This window comes from Oreochromis niloticus, linkage group LG22 (genome assembly GCF_001858045.2).
Source record: "Oreochromis niloticus isolate F11D_XX linkage group LG22, O_niloticus_UMD_NMBU, whole genome shotgun sequence".
Classification (NCBI taxonomy): domain Eukaryota; kingdom Metazoa; phylum Chordata; class Actinopteri; order Cichliformes; family Cichlidae; genus Oreochromis; species Oreochromis niloticus.
This window is the reverse complement of record NC_031985.2, coordinates 8,637,532-8,664,060: the sequence shown is the minus strand read 5'-3', so window position 1 is coordinate 8,664,060 and position 26,529 is coordinate 8,637,532. Positions and strand designations below refer to the sequence as shown.

Sequence of the window (26,529 nt, the reverse complement as noted above, 5' to 3'; positions counted from 1 at the left end):
AGTGTTGCTCTCAGGTGGCTCAGGTGTTGCTGTAAATAGACTCTCGGCTTGTATATATTCAAGATTCAAGGTTTATTTTTATTTCGCAGGGTTGTTTGTGGGTTTTTTTAACAGAAATACACAGGCTTCAACAAAATGTTGCTTCTCACCAGCCTCTACAGTACAATGATCAGTAAAACAAAACAAAAAAATACAGTAATAACAAATCTAAAATAAGGATAAATAGCAATGACGCAGCAGCTTGCAGAGACATTGAGCAAACTCAAGTGTAAATAATCACATTGATTCAGCTAGCAGCAGTCCCTTCACAGAGAGGGATTAAATTAGATCCGATTAAGTGTGTGTTTATGGATTGTAGAGGGAGGGGCTACAGTCCATTTATCAGTCTCACAGTTTGTGCAAAGAAGTCTTCCAGCATCCTGCTGGTTCTGCAGCTGATGCTCCGTCACCTCTTTCCAGATGCTGGAGGGAGAACAGGCCGGTTTGGGTCCCTGATGTTTGTAGCTGTTTGCAGAAAGCCTACAAACAGCTACAAACATCAAAACCTAAATGAGTGTTGGATTACAAATTATTTTTTGTTGAAATTAAATTTCTAATTGTAGAAGAAGAAAAATTTAAGCTGCTCATAATGTTTTATGGTGTAAGGTATAGAAGTGTAATATAAGCAAAAAGGGGGGGGGACAGTTGTAATCTGCACAATACTAAAAAAAAAATGAATTCATTGGCAGCCTTTGGTCGGGTTAATGCCATAATAAGGACTGTAAATCATTACTGATGCAAAATGAAAATATAATCAAATCAAAATGACCTACAAACACCAGTTTTTACAAAACGAATTGTAAAAGTTTTTAATATAAGATGATCAGAAAAGATAAAACATTGATTCATAAATCTATTTTTGTATTTATAGAGCAGACACACTATATTTTTTTAAATTTTGAAAATACTGTGATTTTTAAAACCGTGTCTCACTACATTAAACATTTCTTCCAGTGAAGCACTCTCTGAAGTATTTCTACACTGCATCCTCTCAAGTCCCAAACTTCCCAGAGTTCGTGGTTGTTGGGATGGTTGATGAAGTTCAGATTCTTCAGTTTGACAGCAACACCATGAAAACTGTGTCCAAACAGGACTGGATGAACAGAAATATAGATGAGCAGTACTGGGAGAGAGAGACTGGGGGCTTTGTAAGTGCCCAGCAGGTGTTCAAAGCCAACATTGAAATTGCAAAGCAGCGCTTCAACCAGACTGGAGGTTTGTTTATATTTTCTTGGTTTTTTACTGATATTTGATGTTAATGTTTTCAGCATTTATTTTACTTGTAAACAGATTTGCATACATACACTTCAAAAATACTTCATTCAGATTAAAAAGATTTAAATACAGGATGACTCGTAATGAATGTAAAGGGCAGATGGAGGCAGAGTGCAGGGGATGAGTAAAGAAGATGTGAGGGCAGCTGTAAGAGGATGAAGAGTGGAGAGAGAGTTTGTCCAGATAACATCCCTGTGGAGTTATGAGGATGTTTAGGAGAGAGAGCAGTGGACTTTTTAACCAGACTGCTTAACGTCTGGGGAATGGGGAAGCAGCAGTATGGCTTCATGCTGAGAAAGCACCACAGATGTGATGCTTTCTTGCAGTGTTGATGGAAAAGTTTAGAGGAGGTCAGAAGGTGTTGCAAAGAAAGCATATGATAAGTTGTCAAAAGATGAACTGTGGTGCTGCACGAGAAACTCAGGGATGGCAGAGAAGTATGTGAGGGTGGCACAGGACATGTATCTGGACAGTGGTGTGTGTGGTTGGAGTGACAGTTGGGTTCAAGGTGGGGGTGGGATTACATCATGGATCTGCTGTGAACCCCCTCATGTTTGTAATGGGGATGGACAGGTTAACAGATGAGGTCAGACTGAAGTCTCCATGGACTATGATGTTTGCAGACGGTGATGTGATCTGTAGTGAGAGCAGGAAGCAGGTGGAAAGGAAGGGGTTATGCACTGGTGAGAAGAGAAATGAAAATCAGTAGAAGCAACACAGAGTACATGTGTGTATATGACAGGGAGAACAGTGTTAGAGAGAGGATGCAAGAAGCAGAAATAGTGATGATTATTAATTTAAATACCTGAGGTCAACCATCCAAAGTAGCAGGCAGTGCACTGGAGAGGTGCAGGGTGTGATCTGTTGCATAAAGACAGAAGCAAGAGTGAAAGGGAAGGTTTACAAGATGGTATTGAGACCTGCTGCGATGCACGGTGTGGAGATGAAGGCACCGAGTTGGAGGTAACAGAGCTGATGATGATTTTATTGGGAGTGACCAAGTGGCAAGGCTGAGATGGTTTGGATGTTGAATATGGAGCTGGGAAGAGAAAGACCTTGGGGGAGGTTCATGGATGTAGAGAAGGAGGATCTGCTGTGGCGACCCTTAAAGAGAGTGACCGAAAGAGGAAGAAGAAATGAAGAATTGTGAAGTCAAATGGCGTTTTTCTCTCCTTCATTTAACATTTTGAAAACAGCATTTGTACTGAGCTCACATCTTACATAGCTTGTCTTTCAGGATATTTATTATTATGTTTATTGAAACCAGTTGTAGCAACTCACTGCTGAACAGGCTTCTCTGTCCTGAAACCCTCCTTCTGTGGAAGCTGTGTTGAATCCACACTGTGTTGTCCTACAGCAGTGGGTTCAGGTCAGGTATTTTAGTCTCTGGTGACTGGTGTCTCTGTGTTAATGTGAAACGATGCTGGATCTCACTCTGACTCACTATCGCCTTCGTCTCTGTTCCTCTTTCAGGTGTTCACATTGTCCAGCGGATGTACGGCTGTGAATGGGACGATGAGACGAATGAGGTGGACGGATATGAGCAGTTTGGTTATGATGGAGAAGACTTCATAACATTTGACCTGCAGACAGAGACGTGGGTCGCTCCTAAACAACAGGCTGTGGTGACCAAACACAAGCTGAACAGTAACAAAGCTTTTTTAACCAGTGTGAAGAACTATTACACTCAGATTTGTCCTGAGTGGGTGAAGAAGTATCTGAACTATGGGAGGAGCTCTTTACTGAGAACAGGTACAATCACATGACCAATCACATGACCAGACTTAGAGTGATAATTTACCTAATTTTTATGAAGTAATACAACTTTTTTATGACCAACACAGTTAAGTTCAGTGTATTTTCTCTCTTCCTCTCTGTCTGCTAATCTTATGTGTTTTTTTTTTAACAATAATCAAAATGTATTTATTCGTTAAATTTCAAAACCATCACTTCAGCCTTATACAACGGTTTCCCCCTCCCTTCAAATATTTTTCTTATTTCATTATTCGACTCTGTAATATCCTTCATTTTTTTAAATAGACTTTACATGGTACTGGTACATTAATATGTGTGTCTAAGGCATTCAAACAGAAATGATAAGTTAGCATGCTGTTAATACAGAAACTGTGAACAGTGTTTTTCTTTACTCTCCAGTTCTTCCTTCAGTGTCTCTCCTTCAGAAGTCTTCCTCCTCTGCCATCAGCTGCCACGCTACAGGTTTCTACCCTGACAGAGCCGAGATGATGTGGAGGAAAGATGGAGAGGAGACTCATGAGGGTGTGGAGATAGGAGAGATCCTCACCAACAATGATGGGACCTTCCAGATGAGTGTTAACCTGGATCTGAGATCTGTTCCAGCTGAAGACTGGAGGAGGTACGACTGTGTGTTTCAGTTCTCTGTTATGAACGAGGACATCGTCACCAAACTGGACAAAACAGTGATCAGGACAAATGAAGGTAAGAATATAATCAGAAATGATGAAGATGTGTTGTTTGTATTGTTTTGTGTTTGAGCTGATGGGTGTCATAAAATATTGACTTTATTTTCAAAATGTCATTTTACTCATTTTATTGCCCACAATGGACCTCCTCATATGACACATCATATATAAACAGTCTAAAACAGGAAAAAACCCACAAACACAAATAATTTTTATTTATTACTAACTAATCAATCATGGTTTGCAGTTGTAGCACTGACACTTTAAATGTTTGGATTTTTTTATAATATTAGTTTAGTATTAGTATAAGTCAAAGAAGTTAAAGACGTTAAGGACAAAAATGACAGTTTTGTCTTTATCTTTATTCAACATTTTTTGTCAATCATTGAACAAAATATTTTAGTGTATTTCTTTTTTACAAAACAATATTTAAAATAAATAAATCAGTCATTTACTGTTCTTCTTCTTTGTTTTTTCGTTTGTTTGTTTTTAGCCTCGACAGAAGTGCCCAACATCACGATCAGCCCCAGCTCCAGCCCCACTGCCGTCCCCATCAGCGTACCCATTGTCACTGCTGCTCTTGTTCTTGCTGTTGTTGCACTAATCGGATTCATTATTTACAAAAAGAAAACTGGTGAGTGAACCAAAGTGTCCAAATATGATCTTAGTATTTTTAGTGTTTTACCAGGTTGCAAATTAAAACAAGCTTCAGGTCAGAGTGATGATACTGTAACAGTATTATCATAGTATAGAAGGAACCAGTGGTAAATAAAGTAAAAGGTAAAGTAACATAGAGAGCACTGTAAAGCTAGTTAGTGGTGTAGGGATCAGTGTTTTTGTATTTACAGCTGTGATGTCTGACATTTGATTCTTTTTTTATTTACAGCTAATTCTTCTAAACCTTGTAAGTAAATTTTCCATTTAGGCCTTTTGAGCAGATTTCTGTTCACATAAAAATGTGTTTCACTGAATGTGAATTAGAGACTAAAATTAAATACATGGAAACAAAGCAGTGTGTTGGAAATGAATGACAGCATCACTACAGAGCAGCTCAGCTGGTTTTGATATCTTGATTTTTCTTTTTTTCTTTTTTTCTAGACATGAAGACGTCACCTGAAAATGATCCTGAAAGGAGCCCTTCAGGTGTGTCTGTGTGTACTTGGATTGGAGGATTTGTTTGTGTCCTCATAAAAATTGTAATGTAGTGGATTTATTTTTTAATATTTGTAAACATCAAAGTAGAACGTGTGTTCATATAGTCCGTTAAAATAGTTGCTGTTCATAGTTACACAGCACTAAACAGAACAAAGCAATTAAAGCATCAGTACTAAAAAACAAGTACCTTGGAAACATAGACGGCCCCACTATGTTCAGTAATATTCTACAGTAACAAACCAGCTCTGTGAATCAATGCACATCTTCATTCTTCTTCTTCCATGGCCAGGATGTTGCCCCAATAAACTTCTTACCTCAGCAGCTCCTCCATGTTCACTAACTGAGATTTCTGTTGTGCTCACATAAATACATTTTATAAGCACTGCAGATTTTCCAAGATAGTTCTGACCTACACAATGAAACAGTGCTAACATATTTTTCAAAGTTAAACTATTCAAGTGACAGAAACAGAACCATAAACCCTCCTGCAACTGAGAAAACTTTCCCCTCCTGTCTGTGTTTGTGTTCATGCTGTTTGTATTTAACACTATCATCAACATCAACAGATCATATGATTTGTTTCTTTTAGCTTCATATTTTTAATTATTCTGTATTTTTCCTCCTCAGATTCAAAATCTTCTTCAGATGGTTCTTCAGACATAACCTGCAAAACTGAGCTGATGACAAGTACGTACAGGCTCTCTGTGACACACAGCCTTAATCTCTGTGTGGTCCTGCATGTTTTTACTCATGGATTTTTATACTTTGATGCATTTTGAATTATTTAAAACATTTCTGAACTGTTCAGCTGGTCTGACTCACCAGCTGTAGATTTCAGGTATAAACCTGCCATCGCCTTCATATCACACGTTTCTTCTCCTACAGTCGATTGTTTTTGGATTTTAAATGCTCTTATCTAAATGAAACAACATCCTCAGAGGGAGCAACATACATGCTGAACATGCAACCACTGGCAGAGATCTAGATATAACAAACTAGACATTTTTATGACAGTGCACATCTCTCCAGTTGCTGTTTCTTATCTTAGTAAGAAACAGTGGCTTCCACTAAAACCTCATATATGATGAATAACAAGGCCGTGTAACAGATTTTTACAGAGAAACAAGTAACTAGTTAAACTGTATCACTAGTGACATGATGGACGAAGAATGTTTGTGTGGAGATGGTCATGGCCCAGTGTGTGTGACAGCTCTTCCATCATGTTGAGTTTTTGACCTGAATGTTTTTTTCTTTAGAGTAATTCTGACAAAGAATGAAATCTGGAACAAAGGTAACTGACGTCTCTGAACACATCACATGTACCACATCTTTGTGTTGTACTGGATGCATTTAAGAAATCCTTCATTTTTCACACTGACTGCATTTGCTGATGCATGAAGAATTTTTCATTCGTTCCTCGTTAATGAAAGCTGAATCTTTCTCTGAACAGGAGACAGTTTGAACACTGGACTAACTTCACTTCATGAGGATTCTGCATCACTGAACTCCTGAGAAAACATTTCTGCTGTAATGGAAGTGGACTTTTTTTTTTTATTCCAGCCATGACCAACTTCTGACTGAAACATACACAAAAGACCTCAAACAACACAAAGGAACCAAATTTTTACTTTTATGTCATAGAAAAAAAAGAGAATTACTATTTTTCTGTGCAAAAAGTTACTTTTTAGCCAAACTAACTTTATTTATAAAGTGCATTAAAACAGCAAGTCCTGACCAAAGTGCTTAACATTAAGAACAGAATTTTAAAAAATTAAATAATTAATTCATTAATAACAACAACCACAACTATAACAATAATAACATAACAATAACATAAACACATGCAAATAAAACTACATAAATAAAAACACTGAAAAATAATAAAAAGAACAATTTAAATTTTTTAAGTATAATTTTCTACTGTTGGTCTTTTTTATACAATAATAAGTAAGTAAAGATGATCCAGAAGAAGAAAAACTACATCTGTAGGAATTTTGTGTTTATTTTCCTCAGTGTTGGGTCTGAGTGTGTTTTACCATTATTATGTGTGCCTATGCCAAGAGGCACACATATTACTATTCGTCGGATTTATTATTCTTATTATGTGTGCCTATGCCAAGAGGCACACATATTACTATTCGTCGGATTTATTATTATTATTATGTGTGCCTATGCCAAGAGGCACACATATTACTATTCCTCGGATTTATTATTATTATGTGTGCCTATGACAAGAGGCACACATATTACTATTCGTCGGATTTATTATTATTATTATTATGTGTGCCTATGCCAAGAGGCACACATATTACTATTCGTCGGATTTATTATTATTATTATTATTATTATTATTATTATTATTATTCTCCAGTTTCCGCCTGAAATTTTGCAGCGAATCTCGCCCCGCAGTTTTGAGACAAGCTTCATATATGTTACCTCATTTTGTGCGGCTGGATCAGGAATGGTGTGCTATGACTTTTGGTGTTTATAACTATTATAGTTTTTTAAATATTAATATTTTAGTGAAAATTTTCCCGCGCCTCTCTGCCTAACAGTTTTGACAATAGGGTTACATATGTTAGATCATTTTGTGCGGCTGGAGCTGGACTAGTATGGTATACACTTTTGGTGTTCATGACTTTTATAGTTTTTGAAATATTTAGATTTTAGTGCAAATTTAGGCCAATTTCCATAGAAACAGACTTTATTTGTGGTGGGTTGGCTCTCTCTAGTGGTATACCGGGAGTAGTACGGCCGAAATCTGTATGCTTGTTTTTAAACTCAATATCCCATAATGCATAGCACGCCTCTGCCGAGTTCAACAATGGCGGACACCTCTTCGTTTTAAACGTCTTTATTCGTGTTTCTAGGTCACAAAATGAACTTTTAAGATATTTTCAGGCGAGAATGTAGGTGTGTAAACTTCAAATATCTGCTCGTTTTGTCAAAACATCCCATATTATATCTGACGATGTTGCCGGCTAACTAGCTAGCGTGGCTAGCGCCGCTCGATGTGGAAATAATAACTGAGTTGTTTGGTCTTGGCTAACGTGCAGCTACAACAGAGAGCAGCTATCTACCGGTGTGTGTCAGAAAAACATGCGGGAACGAGACATAGGAGGCAGCGAGGGACCGCCGATCGACCGGTGGTAGATCGTGGATCAGGCAAACCTAAGGCAGGAGCGTGAGGTGAACTGAATTTCAGGTAAGAAGTTGTGAATTGCACAGGAGTTTCTATAGAGCTGTGTGCGCGCTAAGTTACTGACGTTGAACTTTATTTTATTCATAACGGTTAGTCCGTAGAGTTGCCGTACAAACGGAATCGTCCCACATTCAGAGAAAATATTACGATTTATTCTGTCGTTATGAAGCCTCCCCTGTCATTCTCTGGCCTGTTGCAACTTCAATCGTGAAACTGATCAACGATCGGCTTTTCGCTCTTGTTTATCGCGCTAAACAACAGCAGCACGTTTAAGCTTGATCAGCTGTTGTTAGAATTCATTTGATTTTAATTTTGCGGCTGGTCCAAACCAGGAGATGTCCTTACTGAATCATCAGAGCTGAACTGGTGATGGAGAAACAGGTTTACCCTTTACAGGGCTCGCAAAATCGCTAGCCCGACGTCCCGGGGCTAGCGATTTTTCCAATCGGGCTACCAAAATCCATCTCAGCCCTGCCCGTCGGGCTATCATGGGAGGGAAAGATATGTCAATGCTTTTGCATTCTTTCGCAAATGTAGCTGAGTAATTATGTCATCGGCATCGATGAGCCACTGTCAATATGTGACACATTGAAATCGCGTTTGAATTTGCGCTTGTTTTTGCTTTCACTTTCACTTTGCGCTAACTGTGTGTAGAGAGCGACAGCACTAATTGGTAAGTCACAGATTAATTGCACACCAATTCCTCTGACATCGTCTTATCAATCGTTAGCTTACTATCAAACATGACAAGTGAAATCTCCTGCAGCAAGCTTAAACGTGATAGAGGCTGATTACGCAGAGAATTGCTGATCGTTATGTAAGTATGCATGTAAGAGCAGATGGATTTAAGCAGGTATTTTAGTTCTGCAGAGCCAAACAAGAGAGGTCAGGGTGAAGAAGGGGCAGCCAAAGAAAAGCCAACCACAAAACGGAAAAGTTATGACAAATCAGACTATGAGGGAAAAAGAAAGCGCAGCTTTATGGTTTCATGGACTAAAGAATTTATGTGGCTGGAATACGACGAGCTAAATAACCTCATGTTCTGCCGGTGTGTTGTGAGTTTCCCTCGATTTCTGAGTCGACAAGCGCCTTTGTTACTGGACCAGTCATTTAAGAAAGACCCCATCAGAACCCATGACAAATGCAAGAAATGCATTATTGCCCAGTCTGCAATATCTTTCCCAGAACAAACACCAATTGCAAAAAGCATACTAAAAATAAACCAAGCATAACAAGAAGTCCTGAAAAATCTGTTTAGAACAGCCTACTATGTTGCAAAGAGTGAACTACCATTGGCAAAATTTAGCAGTCTTTGCAAACTTCAAAAAGCAAATGGCCTAGATCTTGGTTGCACTTGCCTCTTACCTGTGATTTCAGTGGAAATGTCAAAAATAAGGATCTGACACAGACTGATTCCTGTTGTACAGTTCTTACAAGTTCATAGAAATTTGTTCAATTAGAACCAAATATTTGAGTTGATGATTGAAATTGTTGTTGTAATTTGTGTTTTAAATATTTTTAGATTGATGTTTTGTTTCCTTTACAATATTATACTTTAATGTATAATATTGTAAAGGAAACAAAACATCAATCAAAAAATTGTCCTCTTTTTTTTTTTATTCGGGCTACTTAAATTTATTACCAAAAACTGAAGAGTGCCTCCCCGAAGGGCTACCAGGGATTTTGAAATTTGCGAGCCCTGCTTTAGGTGACATGAATGAGTTGAAGGGAAGTTATGAACTGTTTCTCAGAGACAAATAAACACCCAGCTCCTGTTTTGTGTAGCTGACAGCTGGTAACTGTGCAGGGGCGGATCTAGCAAAGCTTTTGCCAGGGGGCCAGGTAGGGCATTAACAGGGAAAGGGGGACACAAAGATATACTTTCTTTCTTACTCTCGTATAAAATATTTAGCTTTTTATTAAATAGTTATCTGCATCTTACAACCAAAGTTTGTATAATAATACACAAGATTGGCTGTAGACCATTGTTAATCATTTACTGTGTAAAAATAACAAAAAACAAAAAGTAAATGCAAAAGTGCATAAATATTTATTTTACGTGTTTGATGTGTGTGGCGGGGCGTGGTCTGCAGTGCCGCTGCAGGGGAGGTGGACCCACGGGTGTAAAGTCTGTGCTCTTTCGGCTGTTTTTTGGGTGTGTGTCGGGCTGTCAGTTGAAAAGCTACAGCCGGCTGTGTGGGTACACCAAGCATGTGTGAAAAGTGGTCCATAACGTAATGCTTCAAAGAGTGTTCATGCAAACATTGTCGGGTCTGCCGTGGTACAATGGGACTTCTGCTCATGAACCTGTGTGCACAGCATCTGCAAATCGGGGCTGTGCAAAGTCACTTCATCTTTACCCAAAACTGTAAGCTGTCATCTGTGAGGCGCGAGCGGTGTTTGTTTTTACCATAGTTCACGGTGGAGAATGGCTGCTCTTCTGAGTTTTGCTCTCTGTAGCCGTATGAATGTCAAACTACACTGATTCGCAGCGGCATAGGCACACATAAAATTTCTTCTGAAATTTTCGCTTTCTAGTTATTATTATGTGTGCCTATGCCAAGAGGCACACATATTACTATTCGTCGGATTTATTATTCTTATTATTATTATTATTATTATTCTCCATCTTCCGCCTAAATTTCGGCACGTATCACGCCCCGCAGTTTTGAGAAAAGCTTCATATATGTTACCTCATTTTGTGCGGCTGGATCTGGAATGGTGTGCTATGACTTTTGGTGTTTATGACTATTATAGTTTTTTAAATATTAATATTTTAGTGAAAATTTTCCCGCGCTCCTCTGCCAAACAGTTTTGACAATAGGGGTACATATGTTACATCATTTTGTGCGGCTGGAGCTGGGCTAGTATGGTGTGACTTTTGGTGTTTATAACTTTTATAGTTTTTGAAATATTTAGATTTTAGTGCAAATTTAGGCGAATTTCTAGGCTCCTGAGAAAGATTCTGCTTTTGGCACCATAGAAACAGACTTCATTTGTGGTGTGTTGGCTCTCTCTAGTGGTATACCGGGAGAAGTACGGCCTAAAGGGTGCCATGCTTGGTGAAAACTACATATCCCACAATTCATAGCATGCCTCTACCGAGTCAAACAATGGCGGACACCACTTCGTTTTATATGTCTTTTATTCATGTTTCTAGGTCACAAAATACACTTTTAAGATATTTTCAGGCGAGAATGTAGGTGTGTAAACTTCAAATATCTGCTCGTTTTATCAAGACATCCCATATTAGCGACAATTCTCTTAAGTGTTGCTGATAGCCGGCTAGCTAGCTAGCGCCGCTAGCTTAGCTAGCTAGCGCCCCTTCGTGAAAAACCACCCAGGCTTGGCTGATAGTGAGGTGGCTAAAATTTGTTTAATCGCCCGATCGCTCGGCAAGGGTCTGTGTCTTAGCTGGACTTATTTTTCGTTTATATGGGCCGATGATGCTGGTCGATGTGGAAAAAATAACTGAGTTGTTTGGTGGTGGAGCTACAACAGAGGGCAGCTATCCACCGGTGTGTGACAGAAAGGACATGCCGCGAACGAGACATACAAGGCGGTGAGGCTACCGCCGATCGTCCGGTGTTTGCTAACGCGGAGGTCAATCGTGGATCAGGGAAAGCGAAGGCAGGAGCGTGAGGTGAACTGAATTTCAGGTAAGAAGTTATGACCTGCACTCTATTTGGGTCAGATATAAACCGAGTTTAGGTGTAGTTTATTTAGCAACAGTTCTCTTACGTGTTGCTGATAGCCGGCTGGCTAGCTAGCTAGCTAGCGCCGCTAGCTTAGCTAGCTAGCGCGGCTAGCGACCCTTCGGGAAAAACCACCCAGGCTTGGCTGATAGTGAGGTGGCTAAAATTTGTTTAATCGCCCGATCGCTCGGCAAGGGTCTGTGTCTTAGCTGGACTTATTTTTCGTTTATATGGGCCGATGATGCTGGTCGATGTGGAAAAAATAACTGAGTTGTTTGGTGGTGGAGCTACAACAGAGGGCAGCTATCCACCGGTGTGACAGAAAGGACATGCCGCGAACGAGACATACAAGCCGGTGAGGCTACCGCCGATGGACCGGTGTTTGCTAACGCGGAGGTCAATCGTGGATCAGGGAAAGCAAAGGCAGGAGCGTGAGGTGAACTGAATTTCAGGTAAGAAGTTATGACCTGCACTCTATTTGGGTCAGATATAAACCGAGTTTAGGTGTAGTTTATTTAGCAGCAGTTCTCTTATGTGTTGCTGATAGCCGGCTAGCTAGCTAGCGCCGCTAGCATAGTTAGCTCGCGCCGCTAGCGACCCTTCGTGAAAAAGCACCCAGGCTTGGCTTATATTGAGGCGGGTGAAACTCGTGTCAGCACCCGGTCGCTCGCCGACAGTATGTGTTTTAGCTGGACTTATTTTTCGTTTATATGGACCGATGATTTATTTATTTATTCATTTTAGTAACGGTATAAACAGTGAAAGGTGGTGGATTGGCCAGATGTAAACTTCAAATATCTGCTCGTGTTACCAAGACATCCCATATTAGCTCTGATGTTTTCGGTGCCTGCAAAGAGCTAGACAGGTAGCTAGCTAACCCGAGCTGGCTGTCTTTTGACTCAGGGTCATAGCTGGACTTATTTTTCGTTTTTATGAGCCGATGAGGGTTTTTTTTTAGTAACGGTACAAACAGTGAAAGGCGGTGGATTGTCCAGATGCTGGTCGATGTGGAAAAAATAACTGAATTGTTTGGTAGTCGCTGACGCGGAGCTACAACCGAGGGCAGCTATCCACCGGTGTGTGTCAGAAAGAACATGCGGGGAACGAGGCGGCGAGGCGACCGCCGATCGACCGGTGGTAGATCGTGGATCAGGGAAACAGAAGGCAGGAGAAGCAGGCGGCTGCCGGTCGGAGCGTGAGGTGAACTGAATTTCAGGTAAGAAGTTATGACCTGCACTCTCTTTGGGTCAGATATAAACCGAGTTTAGGTGTAGTTTATTTTCGTTGTGCTGACTTTTTACAATCAGTTATAATAACTCGTACTGCGTGGTAGCTAGCACGATGGAGTTTCTATACAGCTGTGTGCGCGCTAAGTTACTGATGTTGAACTTTATGACAGCCTCCCCTGTCATTCTCTCGCCTGTTCAAACTTCAGTCATGAAACTGATCAATGATCGGCTTTTCTCTCTTGTTTGTTTATCGCGCTAAACAACAGCAGCACGTTTAAGCTTGATCAGCTGTTGTTAAATTCATTTGATTTTAATTTCTAGTATCAGCTGATGTTTGCTGGAGCCACAGCTGTAGAAGCGGCTGGTCGAAACCAGGAGATGACCTTACTGAATCATCAGAGCTGAACTGGTGATGGAGAAACAGGTTTACCTTTTTTTTAGGTGACATGAATGAGTTGAAGGGAAGTTATGAACTGTTTCTGAGAGAAATAAACACCGAGCTCCTTTTTTTATTTAGCTGACAGCTGGTAACTGTGCAGGGGCGGATCTAGCAAAGCTTTTGCCAGGGGGCCAGGTAGGGCATTAACAGAGAAAGGTGGACACAAAGATATACTTTTCTTTCTTACTCTCATACAGGGAGTGCAGAATTATTAGGCAAGTTGTATTTTTGAGGAATAATTTTATTATTGAACAACAACCATGTTCTCAATGAACCCAAAAAACACATTAATATCAAAGCTGAATGTTTTCGGAAGTAGTTTTTAGTTTGTGTTTAGTTTTAGCTATTTTAGGGGGATATCTGTGTGTGCAGGTGACTATTACTGTGCATAATTATTAGGCAACTTAACAAAAAACAAATATATACCCATTTCAATTATTTATTTTTACCAGTGAAACCAATATAACATCTCCACATTCACAAATATACATTTCTGACATTCAAAAACAAAACAAAAACAAATCAGCGACCAATATAGCCACCTTTCTTTGCAAGGACACTCAAAAGCCTGCCATCCATGGATTCTGTCAGTGTTTTGATCTGTTCACCATCAACATTGCGTGCAGCAGCAACCACAGCCTCCCAGACACTGTTCAGAGAGGTGTACTGTTTTCCCTCCTTGTAAATCTCACATTTGATGATGGACCACAGGTTCTCAATGGGGTTCAGATCAGGTGAACAAGGAGGCCATGTCATTAGTTTTTCTTCTTTTAAACCCTTTCTTGCCAGCCACGCTGTGGAGTACTTGGACGCGTGTGATGGAGCATTGTCCTGCATGAAAATCATGTTTTTCTTGAAGGATGCAGACTTTTTCCTGTACCACTGCTTGAAGAAGGTGTCTTCCAGAAACTTGCAGTAGGACTGGGAGTTGAGCTTGACTCCATCCTCAACCCGAAAAGGCCCCACAAGCTCACCTTTGATGATACCAGCCCAAACCAGTACTCCACCTCCACCTTGCTGGCGTCTGAGTGGGACTGGAGCTCTCTGCCCTTTACCAATCCAGCCACGGGCCCATCCATCTGGCCCATCAAGACTCACTCTCATTTCATCAGTCCATAAAACCTTAGAAAAATCAGTCTTGAGATATTTCTTGGCCCAGTCTTGACGTTTCAGCTTGTGTGTCTTGTTCAGTGGTGGTCGTCTTTCAGCCTTTCTTACCTTGGCCATGTCTCTGAGTATTGCACACCTTGTGCTTTTGGGCACTCCAGTGATGTTGCAGCTCTGAAATATGGCCAAACTGGTGGCAAGTGGCATCTTGGCAGCTGCACGCTTGACTTTTCTCAGTTCATGGGCAGTTATTTTGCGCCTTGGTTTTTCCACACGCTTCTTGCGACCCTGTTGACTATTTTGAATGAAACGCTTGATTGTTCGATGATCACGCTTCAGAAGCTTTGCAATTTTAAGACTGCTGCATCCCTCTGCAAGATATCTCACTATTTTTGACTTTTCTGAGCCTGTCAAGTCCTTCTTTTGACCCATTTTGCCAAAGGAAAGGAAGTTGCCTAATAATTATGCACACCTGATATAGGGTGTTGATGTCATTAGACCATACCCCTTCTCATTACAGAGATGCACATCACCTAATATGCTTAATTGGTAGTAGGCTTTCGAGCCTATACAGCTTGGAGTAAGACAACATGCATGAAGAGGATGATGTGGACAAAATACTCATTTGCCTAATAATTCTGCACTCCTGTATAAAATATTTAGCTTTTATTAAATAGTTATCTGAATCTTACAACCAAAGTTTGTATAATAATACACAAGATTGGCTGTAGACCATTGTTCATCATTCAGAACACTATGTAAAAATAACAAAAAACAAAAAGTGAATGCGAAAGTGCATACATATTTATTTTATGTGTTTGATGTGTGTCGGGGCGTGGTCTGCAGTGCCGCTGCAGGGGAGGTGGACCCACGGGTGTAAAGTCTGTGCTCTCTTGGCTGTTTTTTGGGTGTGTGTTGGGCTATGAGTTGAAAAGCTACGGCTGCCTGTGTGGGTACACCAACCATGTGTGAAAAGTGGTCCATAACGTAATGCTTCAAAGCATGTTCATGCAAACATTGTCGGGGTCTGCCGTGATACAATGGGACTTCTGCTCATGAACCTCTGTGCACAGCGTCTGCAAATCGGGGCTGTACGAAGTCACCTCATCTTTACCCAAAACTGTAAGCTGTCATCTGTGAGGCGCGAGCGGTGTTTGTTTTTATCATAATTCATGGTGGAGAATGGCTGCTCTGCTGAGTTTTGCTCTCTGTAGCCGTATGAATGGCAAACTACACTGATTAGCAGCGGCATAGGCACACATAAAATTTCTTCTGAAATTTTCGCTTTCTAGTTGTGTGGATGCTGGAGGCATCCACACTATTGAGTTCCTGTTTCTCTTTATTCTTTATCTTTATTATTATCCTACTTTATTATTCTAGTTGCCAATTTTTGCACTTTTTTTGGCACTTTTCTACTTCCACAATTTTCAGCCGATTTTCACCGTTCAAATTTTAAACTATTCTGCTATTTCTGCTAATGTGCGCTATGACTTTTGGTATTTTTAACTGTTATACTTTTTAAAATATTAAGCTTTTTTCCTTTAATTTGTCCCATTGAAATGAATGGGAAACTTCAGCAATTCTGCTAAAACTTGCTTGTTTTTGAAACTTATCTACTTTCTCATACTTTTGCCTAGAACAACCATTCAAACTTTAAAATGTTCACAAATTATTGGGCTATTCATGAATGATTCAGCTTTTTCATATCTGTTACAGTTTTACTTTTATCCCTCTTAAAGTTTTCAGTTGCAAAATTGTGATTTTTCAGAAAATACATGCGTTGTTATGGTTGCTATGCACTTGGCTTCCAGTGTGCCACTGTAGGTTTCGCAGTCTTCTCTTCATGTCCGAACAACTTCTTGCTACTTGCTCAATTTTCCCTCAACTTCCACAAATTATACATCGAAACGTAGGCATTTTTGCTGGCTTTCCGAAAATGTCACCATCATTGTTGTGAGATTTATAGAATTTTGCCAAATCTCCTCAGACCAACACAAAGTCGCAAAACTCTCCATAGAAAGTCAATGGAGAGCTTGTTCAAAATCATCGCTTGATTTCTGTAATGAGAGGCATATTCGAATCGTCATATCTCCTTAACGAAGCGAAGTTAAGACATAAGGCTTGTCCCAGTATATCTTCAGACACTCCTGACGCTCACAATTCAAGAATTTTTTTCTCACCTATTACCGTTCTGAAATGAGTTAGACTTGTTTGAGGGTAGGAAATTCGTCCTTCGCTCAGATTTCTTCAGATTTCAAACTCTGGAAATGAACAACTTTTTTCTCTCGTCATATCTTTTTTTTGGATTTCCACAGAGACCTGAAAATTTCCATGATTGTTCACCAAAGCCTGCTGTCTCTTACGGTCAAAGAATGATATTGATACTCCAAATAGATTTAGAGTTAGAAAGCGTTGTTTGAGGGCAAGTCAAGGCAGTTTTCGCTTGCCTCTACTCAGTTATGGTGCATTAGAAGTCAAATATCTTTAATAATTCATATTTTAATGATAAATTGTAAACACTTTAAGATTCCCCCATCTCTTCTGAACAAAACGGTGTAAGAATGACCGTTCTATCCCCTACGGTTAGGAAATTATGGTCATTTGTTTGAGGGGAGTCGTCATTATGAGAAATAGACTGCAAAAATCCTGTGTCTCTCTGTGCTGCGTGCACCTGTTTTGGCGGGAAAAAGTGCACAGGCTCTCTGATTGGTGGATTCAAATTCAGCAGCTCCCAGGCTGCTTGACTGAGCTAGAAACTTACTTCTCTCTCCCTGTGTGTGTGTGTGTGTGTGTGTGTGTGTGTGAGTGTGTGTGTGTGTGTGTGTGTGTGACAGAGAGAGAGAGAGAGAGAGAGAGAGAGAAAGGCTTGTTATGGGATGATCTCATTGTAAGATTTAAATTCAATATATTTAGACTGGTTGACTGAATTGGATCTTGTGTGTGTGTGTGTGTGTGTGACAGAGAGAGAGAGGGAGAGAGAGAGAGAGAGAGAGAAAGCCTTTTTATGGGATGATCTCATTGTAAGATTCAAAATCAATATATTTAGACTGGTTGACTGGATTGGATCTTGTGTGTGTGTGTGTGTGTGTGTGTGTGTGTGTGTGACAGAGAGAGAGAGAGAGAGAGAAAGCCTTTTTATGGGATGATCTCATTGTAAGATTCAAAATCAATATATTTAGACTGGTTGACTGAATTGGATCTTGTGTGTGTGTGTGTGTGTGTGTGTGTGTGTGACAGAGAGAGAGAGAGAGAGAGAGAGAGAGAGAAAGCCTTTTTATGGGATGATCTCATTGTAAGATTCAAAATCAATATATTTAGACTGGTTGACTAAATTGGATCTTGTGTGTGTGTGTGTGTGTGTGTGTGATTTAAATTCAATATAGTTAGACTGGTTGACTGAATTTGATCCTGTGTGTGTCTGTCTGTGCATGTGTGTTACCATATGTGTACATATATGTGGTTGTGTGACTGTTATACTTTTTTTTGCTGGTTTTTTTCTCATTTAACAATTACATTTGAGGGACCCTTAGCATGTTCAGCATTTTTTCAGCTGTCCATTTTGCTTTTCCAATTTTTCTATTTAGGTTATTACTATTGTGCTAAGTCATAGCATTTCTGCTGCTTTCCAGTATTTGTGCTAAATACAGCATTTCTGCTAAATCATACTATTTCTTCTATTTCATCAGATTTGTGCTAAATATAGTGTTTCTGCTACAGCATAGTATTTCTGCCAAATATAGTATTTTTGATTAATTATAGTTTTTCTACCAAATCATAGTACAGTTTTACTGCTTTTTATATGGCTTCTAAGACAACCAATCATATCCGAGGGCTTGCACATTCAAATTTGCATATTGTTGCCTTCATGGCTTCCCAGCCAGCCAATCATATCTTAGGCCTTGCACATTCAAATTTGCATATTGGGGCAATCATGGCTTCTTAGACAACCAATCATCTATGTCATATATCTATGATATTTCATCTTTTTATTTTAAATCGTCAACATTTCAAGATTCTCCCATGTCTTCTGAACACAACGTTCTAAGAATGACCGTTGTAGCCCCTACGGTTAGGAATTTATGGCTGTTTGTTTGAGCGGAGTCCTGACTATGAGAAATAGACTGCAAAAATCCTGTCTCTCTCTGTGCTGTAAAAGCCTGCACCTGGTGCACCAGTTTTGGCAGGAAAAGCACACAGCCCTCTGATTGGTGGATTCAAATTGAGAATCTCACAGCTGTTTGACTGACCTAGAACATGCTGTTAACAGCCCCTGTTCACTTGCTGATTCTATGTGTGTGTGTGTGTGCGCGCGTGTGTGCGCGCGTGTGTGTGTGAGCCTGTGTGTGTGTGTGTGAGTCTTTAAGTGTGTGTGTGTGTGTGTGTGTGTGTGTGTGTGTGAGAGAGAGAGAGAGAGAGAGAGAGAGAGAGAAAGACACACACAAAGCCCTTTTTAGGGCAGCATCTCATTGTTGGATAAAAATATAATATATTCAGACTGGTTGACTGGCATAGACCTTGTGTGTGTGTCTCTCTCTGTACATTTGTGTATCCATATTTGATTTTGTGTGTATTTGTTGATTTGTGTATCCATATTTAATTTTGTGTGTATCTGTTGGCTGTTCTTATTGTATTTCTAAATGTATTTTTATTTTATTTTTCACAGGTGAACAAAAATTAGTTTTGAGCAAACTTAACCATGTTCCTTTTTATTCAGCTTGTCATTTTACCTTTCCAATATTTTCACTTAAGTTATTACTATTCTGCTCAATCATAGTATCTGTTCTAAATCATTGTTATTGAGCTATATTGTAGGATTTCTGCTAAATCATAGTATTTCTACTATATTATGTTTTTCTTTCTAAATATATCATTTCTGCTATAGAGTAGTATTTCTGTAATGTTTAAGAATGTTTGGCTAAATATATTCTTTCTGTTATCTTATACTATTTCTCCGAAATTCTTGTATTTTTGGGAAGTTATCGTGTTTCTGGTAAGTTACAATATTTCTGCTAAGTTCTGCTATGATATTGTATTTCTGCCAAGTATTATGTTTCCTCTAAGATATTGCAGTTCTGCTAAGTTACTACATTTTAGCAACGTTCCTTTGCTTCCGCAAAGTTTTTACAATTTCTGCAACTTTTCAGCTTTTTCAGCTAGTTTCAGCTGACAGCTTCAGCGTTCCAGCATCCACACTGCATTTTCGCAGGAAATGCAAATTTTTCTAGTTATTATGTGTGCCTATGGAAAGAGGCACACATATTACTATTCGTCGGATTTATTATTCTTATTATTATTATTATTATTCTCCATCTTCCGCCTAAATTTCGGCACGTATCACGCCCCGCAGTTTTGAGACAAGCTTCATATATGTTACCTCATTTTGTGCGGCCGGATCTGGAATGGTGTGCTATGACTTTTGGTGTTTATGAATTTTATAGTTTTTTAAATATTAATATTTTAGTGAAAATTTCCGCGCTCTCTGCCAAACAGTTTTGACATTAGGGTTACATATGTTAGATCATTTTGTGCGGCTGGAGCTGGACTATTATGTTGTGACTTTTGGTGTTTATGACTTTTATAGTTTTTAAATATTAATATTTTAGTACAAATTTAGGCCAATTCATCTTTTGGCGCCAAATAAACAGACTTCATTTGTGGTGTCTTGGCTCTCTCTAGTGGTATACCGGGAGTAGTACGGCTGAAAATCTGTATGCTTGTTACAAAATCCATATCCATAATTCATAGCACCCCTCTGCCGAGTTAAACAATGGCGGACACCACTTCGTTTTATATGTCTTTTATTCGTGTTTCTAGGTCACAAAATACACTTTTAAGATATTTTCAGGCGAGAATGCAGGTGTGTAAACTTCAAATATCTGCTCGTTTTATCAAGACATCCCATATTTAGCGACAGTGCTCTGACTACGTCGGTCCTGCCTGACAGCTAGCCGGCTACCTAGCTGGCTACCTAGCTAGCTGCCGCACTTGGCTGCAAATGGATAGCGAGGGGACTCTCTCTGTCGTTTCACCTCCCTGGTCTCTCGCAAATGCTCGCATAGAATCGGAGTTACAGCTGGATGTGGAAAAATAACTGAGTTGTTTGGTGGTGGAGCTACAACAGAGGGCAGCTACCCACCGGTGTGTGACAGAAAGGACATGCCGCCAACGAGACATATGAGGCCGGGCAGGCGATTGCTAACGCGGTGGTCAATCATGGATCAGGGAAAGCGAAGGCAGGAGCGTGAGGTGAACTGAATTTCAGGTAAGAAGTTATGAACTGCACTCTATTTGGGTCAGATATAAACCGAGTTTAGGTGTAGTTTATTTAGCAGCAGTTCTCTTATGTGTTGCTGATAGCCGGCTAGCTAGCTAGCGCCGCTAGCATAGTTAGCTCGCGCCGCTAGCAACCCTTCGTGAAAAAGCACCAGGCTTGGCTTATATTGAGGCGGGTGAACTCGTGTCAGCACCGGTCGCTCTCTATTTGGGTCAGATATAAACCGAGTTTAGGTGTAGTTTATTTAGCAGCAGTTCTCTTATGTGTTGCTGATAGCCGGCTAGCTAGCTAGCGCCGCTAGCATAGTTAGCTCGCGCCGCTAGCAACCCTTCGTGAAAGCACCAGGCTTGGCTTATATTGAGGCGGGTGAAACTCGTGTCAGCACCCGGTCGCTCTCTATTTGGGTCAGATATAAACCGAGTTTAGGTGTAGTTTATTTTCGTTGTGCTGACTTTTTACAATCAGTTATAATAACTCGTACTGCGTGGTAGCTAGCACGATGGAGTTTCTATACAGCTGTGTGCGCGCTAAGTTACTGATGTTGAACTTTATGACAGCCTCCCCTGTCATTCTCACGCCTGTTCAAACTTCAGTCATGAAACTGATCAATGATCGGCTTTTCTCTCTTGTTTGTTTATCGCGCTAAACAACAGCAGCACGTTTAAGCTTGATCAGCTGTTGTTAGAATTCATTTGATTTTAATTTCTAGTATCAGCTGATGTTTGCTGGAGCCACAGCTGTAGAAGCGGCTGGTCGAAACCAGGAGATGACCTTACTGAATCATCAGAGCTGAACTGGTGATGGAGAAACAGGTTTACCTTTTTTTAGGTGACATGAATGAGTTGAAGGGAAGTTATGAACTGTTTCTGAGAGAAATAAACACCAAGCTCCTTTTTTTATTTAGCTGACAGCTGGTAACTGTGCAGGGGCGGATCTAGCAAAGCTTTTGCCAGGGGGCCAGGTAGGGCATTAACAGAGAAAGGTGGACACAAAGATATACTTTTCTTTCTTACTCTCATACAGGGAGTGCAGAATTATTAGGCAAGTTGTATTTTTGAGGAATAATTTTATTATTGAACAACAACCATGTTCTCAATGAACCCAAAAAACACATTAATATCAAAGCTGAATGTTTTCGGAAGTAGTTTTTAGTTTGTGTTTAGTTTTAGCTATTTTAGGGGGATATCTGTGTGTGCAGGTGACTATTACTGTGCATAATTATTAGGCAACTTAACAAAAACAAATATATACCCATTTCAATTATTTATTTTTACCAGTGAAACCAATATAACATCTCACATTCACAAATATACATTCTGACATTCAAAAACAAAACAAAAACAAATCAGCGACCAATATAGCCACCTTTCTTTGCAAGGACACTCAAAAGCCTGCCATCCATGGATTCTGTCAGTGTTTTGATCTGTTCACCATCAACATTGCGTGCAGCAGCAACCACAGCCTCCCAGACACTGTTCAGAGAGGTGTACTGTTTTCCCTCCTTGTAAATCTCACATTTGATGATGGACCACAGGTTCTCAATGGGGTTCAGATCAGGTGAACAAGGAGGCCATGTCATTAGTTTTTCTTCTTTTATACCCTTTCTTGCCAGCCACGCTGTGGAGTACTTGGACGCGTGTGATGGAGCATTGTCCTGCATGAAAATCATGTTTTTCTTGAAGGATGCAGACTTCTTCCTGTACCACTGCTTGAAGAAGGTGTCTTCCAGAAACTTGCAGTAGGACTGGGAGTTGAGCTTGACTCCATCCTCAACCCGAAAAGGCCCACAAGCTCACCTTTGATGATACCAGCCCAAACCAGTACTCCACCTCCACCTTGCTGGCGTCTGAGTGGGACTGGAGCTCTCTGCCCTTTACCAATCCAGCCACGGGCCCATCCATCTGGCCCATCAAGACTCACTCTCATTTCATCAGTCCATAAAACCTTAGAAAAATCAGTCTTGAGATATTTTTGGCCCAGTCTTGACGTTTCAGCTTGTGTGTCTTGTTCAGTGGTGGTCGTCTTTCAGCCTTTCTTACCTTGGCCATGTCTCTGAGTATTGCACACCTTGTGCTTTTGGGCACTCCAGTGATGTTGCAGCTCTGAAATATGGCCAAACTGGTGGCAAGTGGCATCTTGGCAGCTGCACGCTTGACTTTTCTCAGTTCATGGGCAGTTATTTTGCCCCTTGGTTTTTCCACACGCTTCTTGCGACCCTGTTGACTATTTTGAATGAAACGCTTGATTGTTCGATGATCACGCTTCAGAAGCTTTGCAATTTTAAGACTGCTGCATGCCTCTGCAAGATATCTCACTATTTTTGACTTTCTGAGCCTGTCAAGTCCTTCTTTTGACCCATTTTGCCAAAGGAAAGGAAGTTGCCTAATAATTATGCATACCTGATATAGGGTGTTGATGTCATTAGACCATACCCTTCTCATTACAGAGATGCACATCACCTAATATGCTTAATTGGTAGTAGGCTTTCGAGCCTATACAGCTTGGAGTAAGACAACATGCATGAAGGGGATGATGTGGACAAAATACTCATTTGCCTAATAATTCTGCACTCCTGTATAAAATATTTAGCTTTATTAAATAGTTATCTGAATCTTACAACCAAAGTTTGTATAATAATACACAGGATTGGCTGTAGACCATTGTTCATCATTCAGAACACTGTGTAAAAATAACAAAAAACAAAAAGTGAATGCAAAGTGCATAAATATTTATTTTACGTGTTTGATATGTGTGGCGGGGCGTGGTCTGCAGTGCCGCTGCAGGGGAGGTGGACCACCTGAGGGGCATCTGCAATCACACCTCTCGGGCGTAGTCTGTGCTCTCTCGGCTGTTTTTGGGTGTGTGTCGGGCTGTGAGTTGAAAAGCTACAGCTGGCTGGGAGGGTACACCACCATGTGTGAAAAGTGGTCCATAACGTACTGGTTCAAAGTGTGTTCGTGCAAACATTGTCGGGGTCTGCCGTGGTACAGAGGGACTTCTGCTTATGAACCTGTGTGCACAGGTCTGCAAATCGGGGCTGTACAAAGTGACCTCATCTTTACCCAAAACTGTAAGCTGTCATCTGTGAGGCGCGAGCGGTGTTTGTTTTTACCATAATTCATGGTGGAGAATGGCTGCTCTTCTGAGTTTTGCTGTCTGTAGCCGTATGAATGGAAAACTACACAGATTAGCAGCGGCATAGGCACACATAAAATTTCTTCTGAAATTTTCGCTTTCTAGTTTATTATTATTCTCCAGTTTCCGCCTGAAATTTGCAGCGAATCTCGCCCCGCAGTTTTGAGACAGCTTCATATATGTTACCTCATTTTGTGCGGCCGGATCTGGAATGGTGTGCTATGACTTTTGGTGTTTATGATTTTATAGTTTTTAAATATTAATATTTTAGTGAAAATTTTCCCGCGCTCCTCTGCCGAACAGTTTTGACATTAGGGTTAATATGTTAGATCATTTGTGCGGCTGGAGCTGGACTATTATGTCATGACTTTTGGTGTTCATGACTTTTATAGTTTTTTAAATATTAATATTTTAGTGCAAATTTAGGCCAATTCATCTTTTGGCGCCAAATAAACAGACTTCATTTGTGGTGTGTTGGCTCTCTCTAGTGGTATGCTGGGAGTGGTACAGCCTGTCTACCTTATTTGGATTACCGTAATGATGACATTTCAACGGTGCGCACGCGTCCGCTGCTTTCAGGAGCCATTGGAATTTTTAAGGTTGCGCAAATCATTCAAAGTTACGGTAATGCTTGGTGGAAAACTCAATTCCACAATTCATAGCACGCCTCTACAGAGTGAACAATGGCGGCCACACTTCGTTTTATATGTCTTTTATTCGTGTTTCTAGGTCACAAAATAAGCTTTAAGATATTTCAGGCGAGAATGTAGGTGTGTAACTTCAAATATCTGCTTGTTTTATCAAGACATCCCATATTTAGCGACAGTGCTCTGACTACGTCGGTCCTGCCTGACAGCTAGCCGGCTACCTAGCTAGCTGCCGCACTTGGCTGCAAATGCACAGCGAGGGGACTCTCTCTCTCCTTTCACCTCCCGGTCTCTCGCAATGCTCGCACAGAATCGGAGTTACAGCTGGATGTGGAAAATAACTGAGTTGTTTGGTGGTGTATAATGCGGAGCTACAACAGTGGGCAGCTATCCACCGGTGTATGACAGAAAGACATGCCGCGACCGCCGATCGACCTGTGTTTGCTAACGCAGAGGTCAATCGTGGATCAGGGAAAGCGAAGGCAGGAGCGTGAGGTGAACTGAATTTCAGGTAAGAAGTTATGACCTGCACTTATTGGGTCAGATATAACAGAGTTTAGGTGTAGTTTATTTAGCAGCAGTTCTCTTATGTGTTGCTGATAGCGGCTAGCTAGCTAGCGCCGCTAGCATAGTTAGCTCGCGCCGCTAGCAACCCTTCGTGAAAAAGCACCAGGCTTGGCTTATATTGAGGCGGGTGAAACTGTGTCAGCACCCGGTCGCTCTCTATTGGGTCAGATATAAACCGAGTTTAGGTGTAATTTATTTTCGTTGACCTTTTACAATCGTATGCCACGGGAGTTTATATACAGCTGTGTGCGCACTAAGTTACTGACGTTGGACTTTATTTTTTCATTAGGGTTAGTTCATAGAGTTGCCGTGCCGTACAAACGGAATCGTCCCACATTCAGAGAAAACATTATGATTTATTCTGTCGTTACGAAGCCTCCCCTGTCATTCTCTCGCGTGTTGAAACGTCAATCATGAAACTGATCAATGATCGGCTGTTCGCTCTTATTTATCGCGCTAAACAACAGCAGCACGTTTAAGCTTGATCAGCTGTTGTTAGAATTCTTTTGATTTTAATTTCTAGTATCAGCTGATGTTTGTGGAGCATGAAGATGAAATCAGGAGATGTCCTTACTGAATCATCAGAGCTGAACTGGTGATGGAGAACAGGTTTACACTTTAGGTGACATGAATGAGTTGAAGGGAAGTTATGAACTGTTTCTGAGAGAAATAAACACCAAGCTCCTTTTTTTATTTAGCTGACAGCTGGTAACTGTGCAGGGCGGATCTAGCAAAGCTTTTGCAGGGGCCAGGTAGGGCATTAACAGAGAAAGGTGACACAAAGATATACTTTCTTTCTACTCTCATACAGGGAGTGCAGAATTATTAGGCAAGTTGTATTTTTGAGGAATAATTTTATTATTGAACAACAACCATGTTCTCAATGAACCCAAAAAACTCATTAATATCAAAGCTGAATGTTTTTGGAAGTAGTTTTTAGTTTGTGTTTAGTTTTAGCTATTTTAGGGGGATATCTGTGTGCAGGTGACTATTACTGTGCATAATTATTAGGCAACTTAACAAAAAACAAATATATACCCATTTCAATTATTTATTTTTACCAGTGAAACCAATATAACATCTCCACATTCACAAATATACATTTCTGACATTCAAAAACAAAACAAAAACAAATCAGCGACCAATATAGCCACCTTCTTTGCAAGGACACTCAAAAGCCTGCCATCCATGGATTCTGTCAGTGTTTTGATCTGTTCACCATCAACATTGCGTGCAGCAGCAACCACAGCCTCCCAGACACTGTTCAGAGAGGTGTACTGTTTTCCTCCTTGTAATCTCACATTTGATGATGGACCACAGGTTC

At 40.3% G+C, this 26,529-nt stretch overlaps 4 protein-coding genes across 6 annotated transcripts in view; all 4 read left to right on the top strand.

Moving 5' to 3' along the window:
* LOC100698385 (class I histocompatibility antigen, F10 alpha chain) overlaps positions 1-26,529 on the top strand; it is a 127,230-nt gene that overhangs the window by 32,007 nt on the left and 68,694 nt on the right. The window lies entirely within an intron of this gene.
* The window catches only part of LOC112841703 (major histocompatibility complex class I-related gene protein), a 103,871-nt gene that overhangs the window by 43,646 nt on the left and 33,696 nt on the right, over positions 1-26,529 (top strand). The gene's annotated exons all lie outside the window — the stretch shown is intronic.
* Positions 1-26,529, top strand: part of LOC102078978 (class I histocompatibility antigen, F10 alpha chain) — a 97,491-nt gene that overhangs the window by 51,975 nt on the left and 18,987 nt on the right. The window lies entirely within an intron of this gene.
* The window catches only part of LOC109194531 (class I histocompatibility antigen, F10 alpha chain), a 44,355-nt gene that overhangs the window by 217 nt on the left and 17,609 nt on the right, over positions 1-26,529 (top strand). Inside the window, exons 2-7 of the mRNA XM_025902434.1 lie at positions 994-1,254; positions 2,788-3,066; positions 3,469-3,771; positions 4,249-4,389; positions 4,642-4,659; positions 4,854-4,898. Coding sequence (XP_025758219.1) covers positions 994-1,254; positions 2,788-3,066; positions 3,469-3,771; positions 4,249-4,389; positions 4,642-4,659; positions 4,854-4,898 — 1,047 coding nt within the window. The remainder of the gene's footprint in view (positions 1-993; positions 1,255-2,787; positions 3,067-3,468; positions 3,772-4,248; positions 4,390-4,641; positions 4,660-4,853; positions 4,899-26,529) is intronic.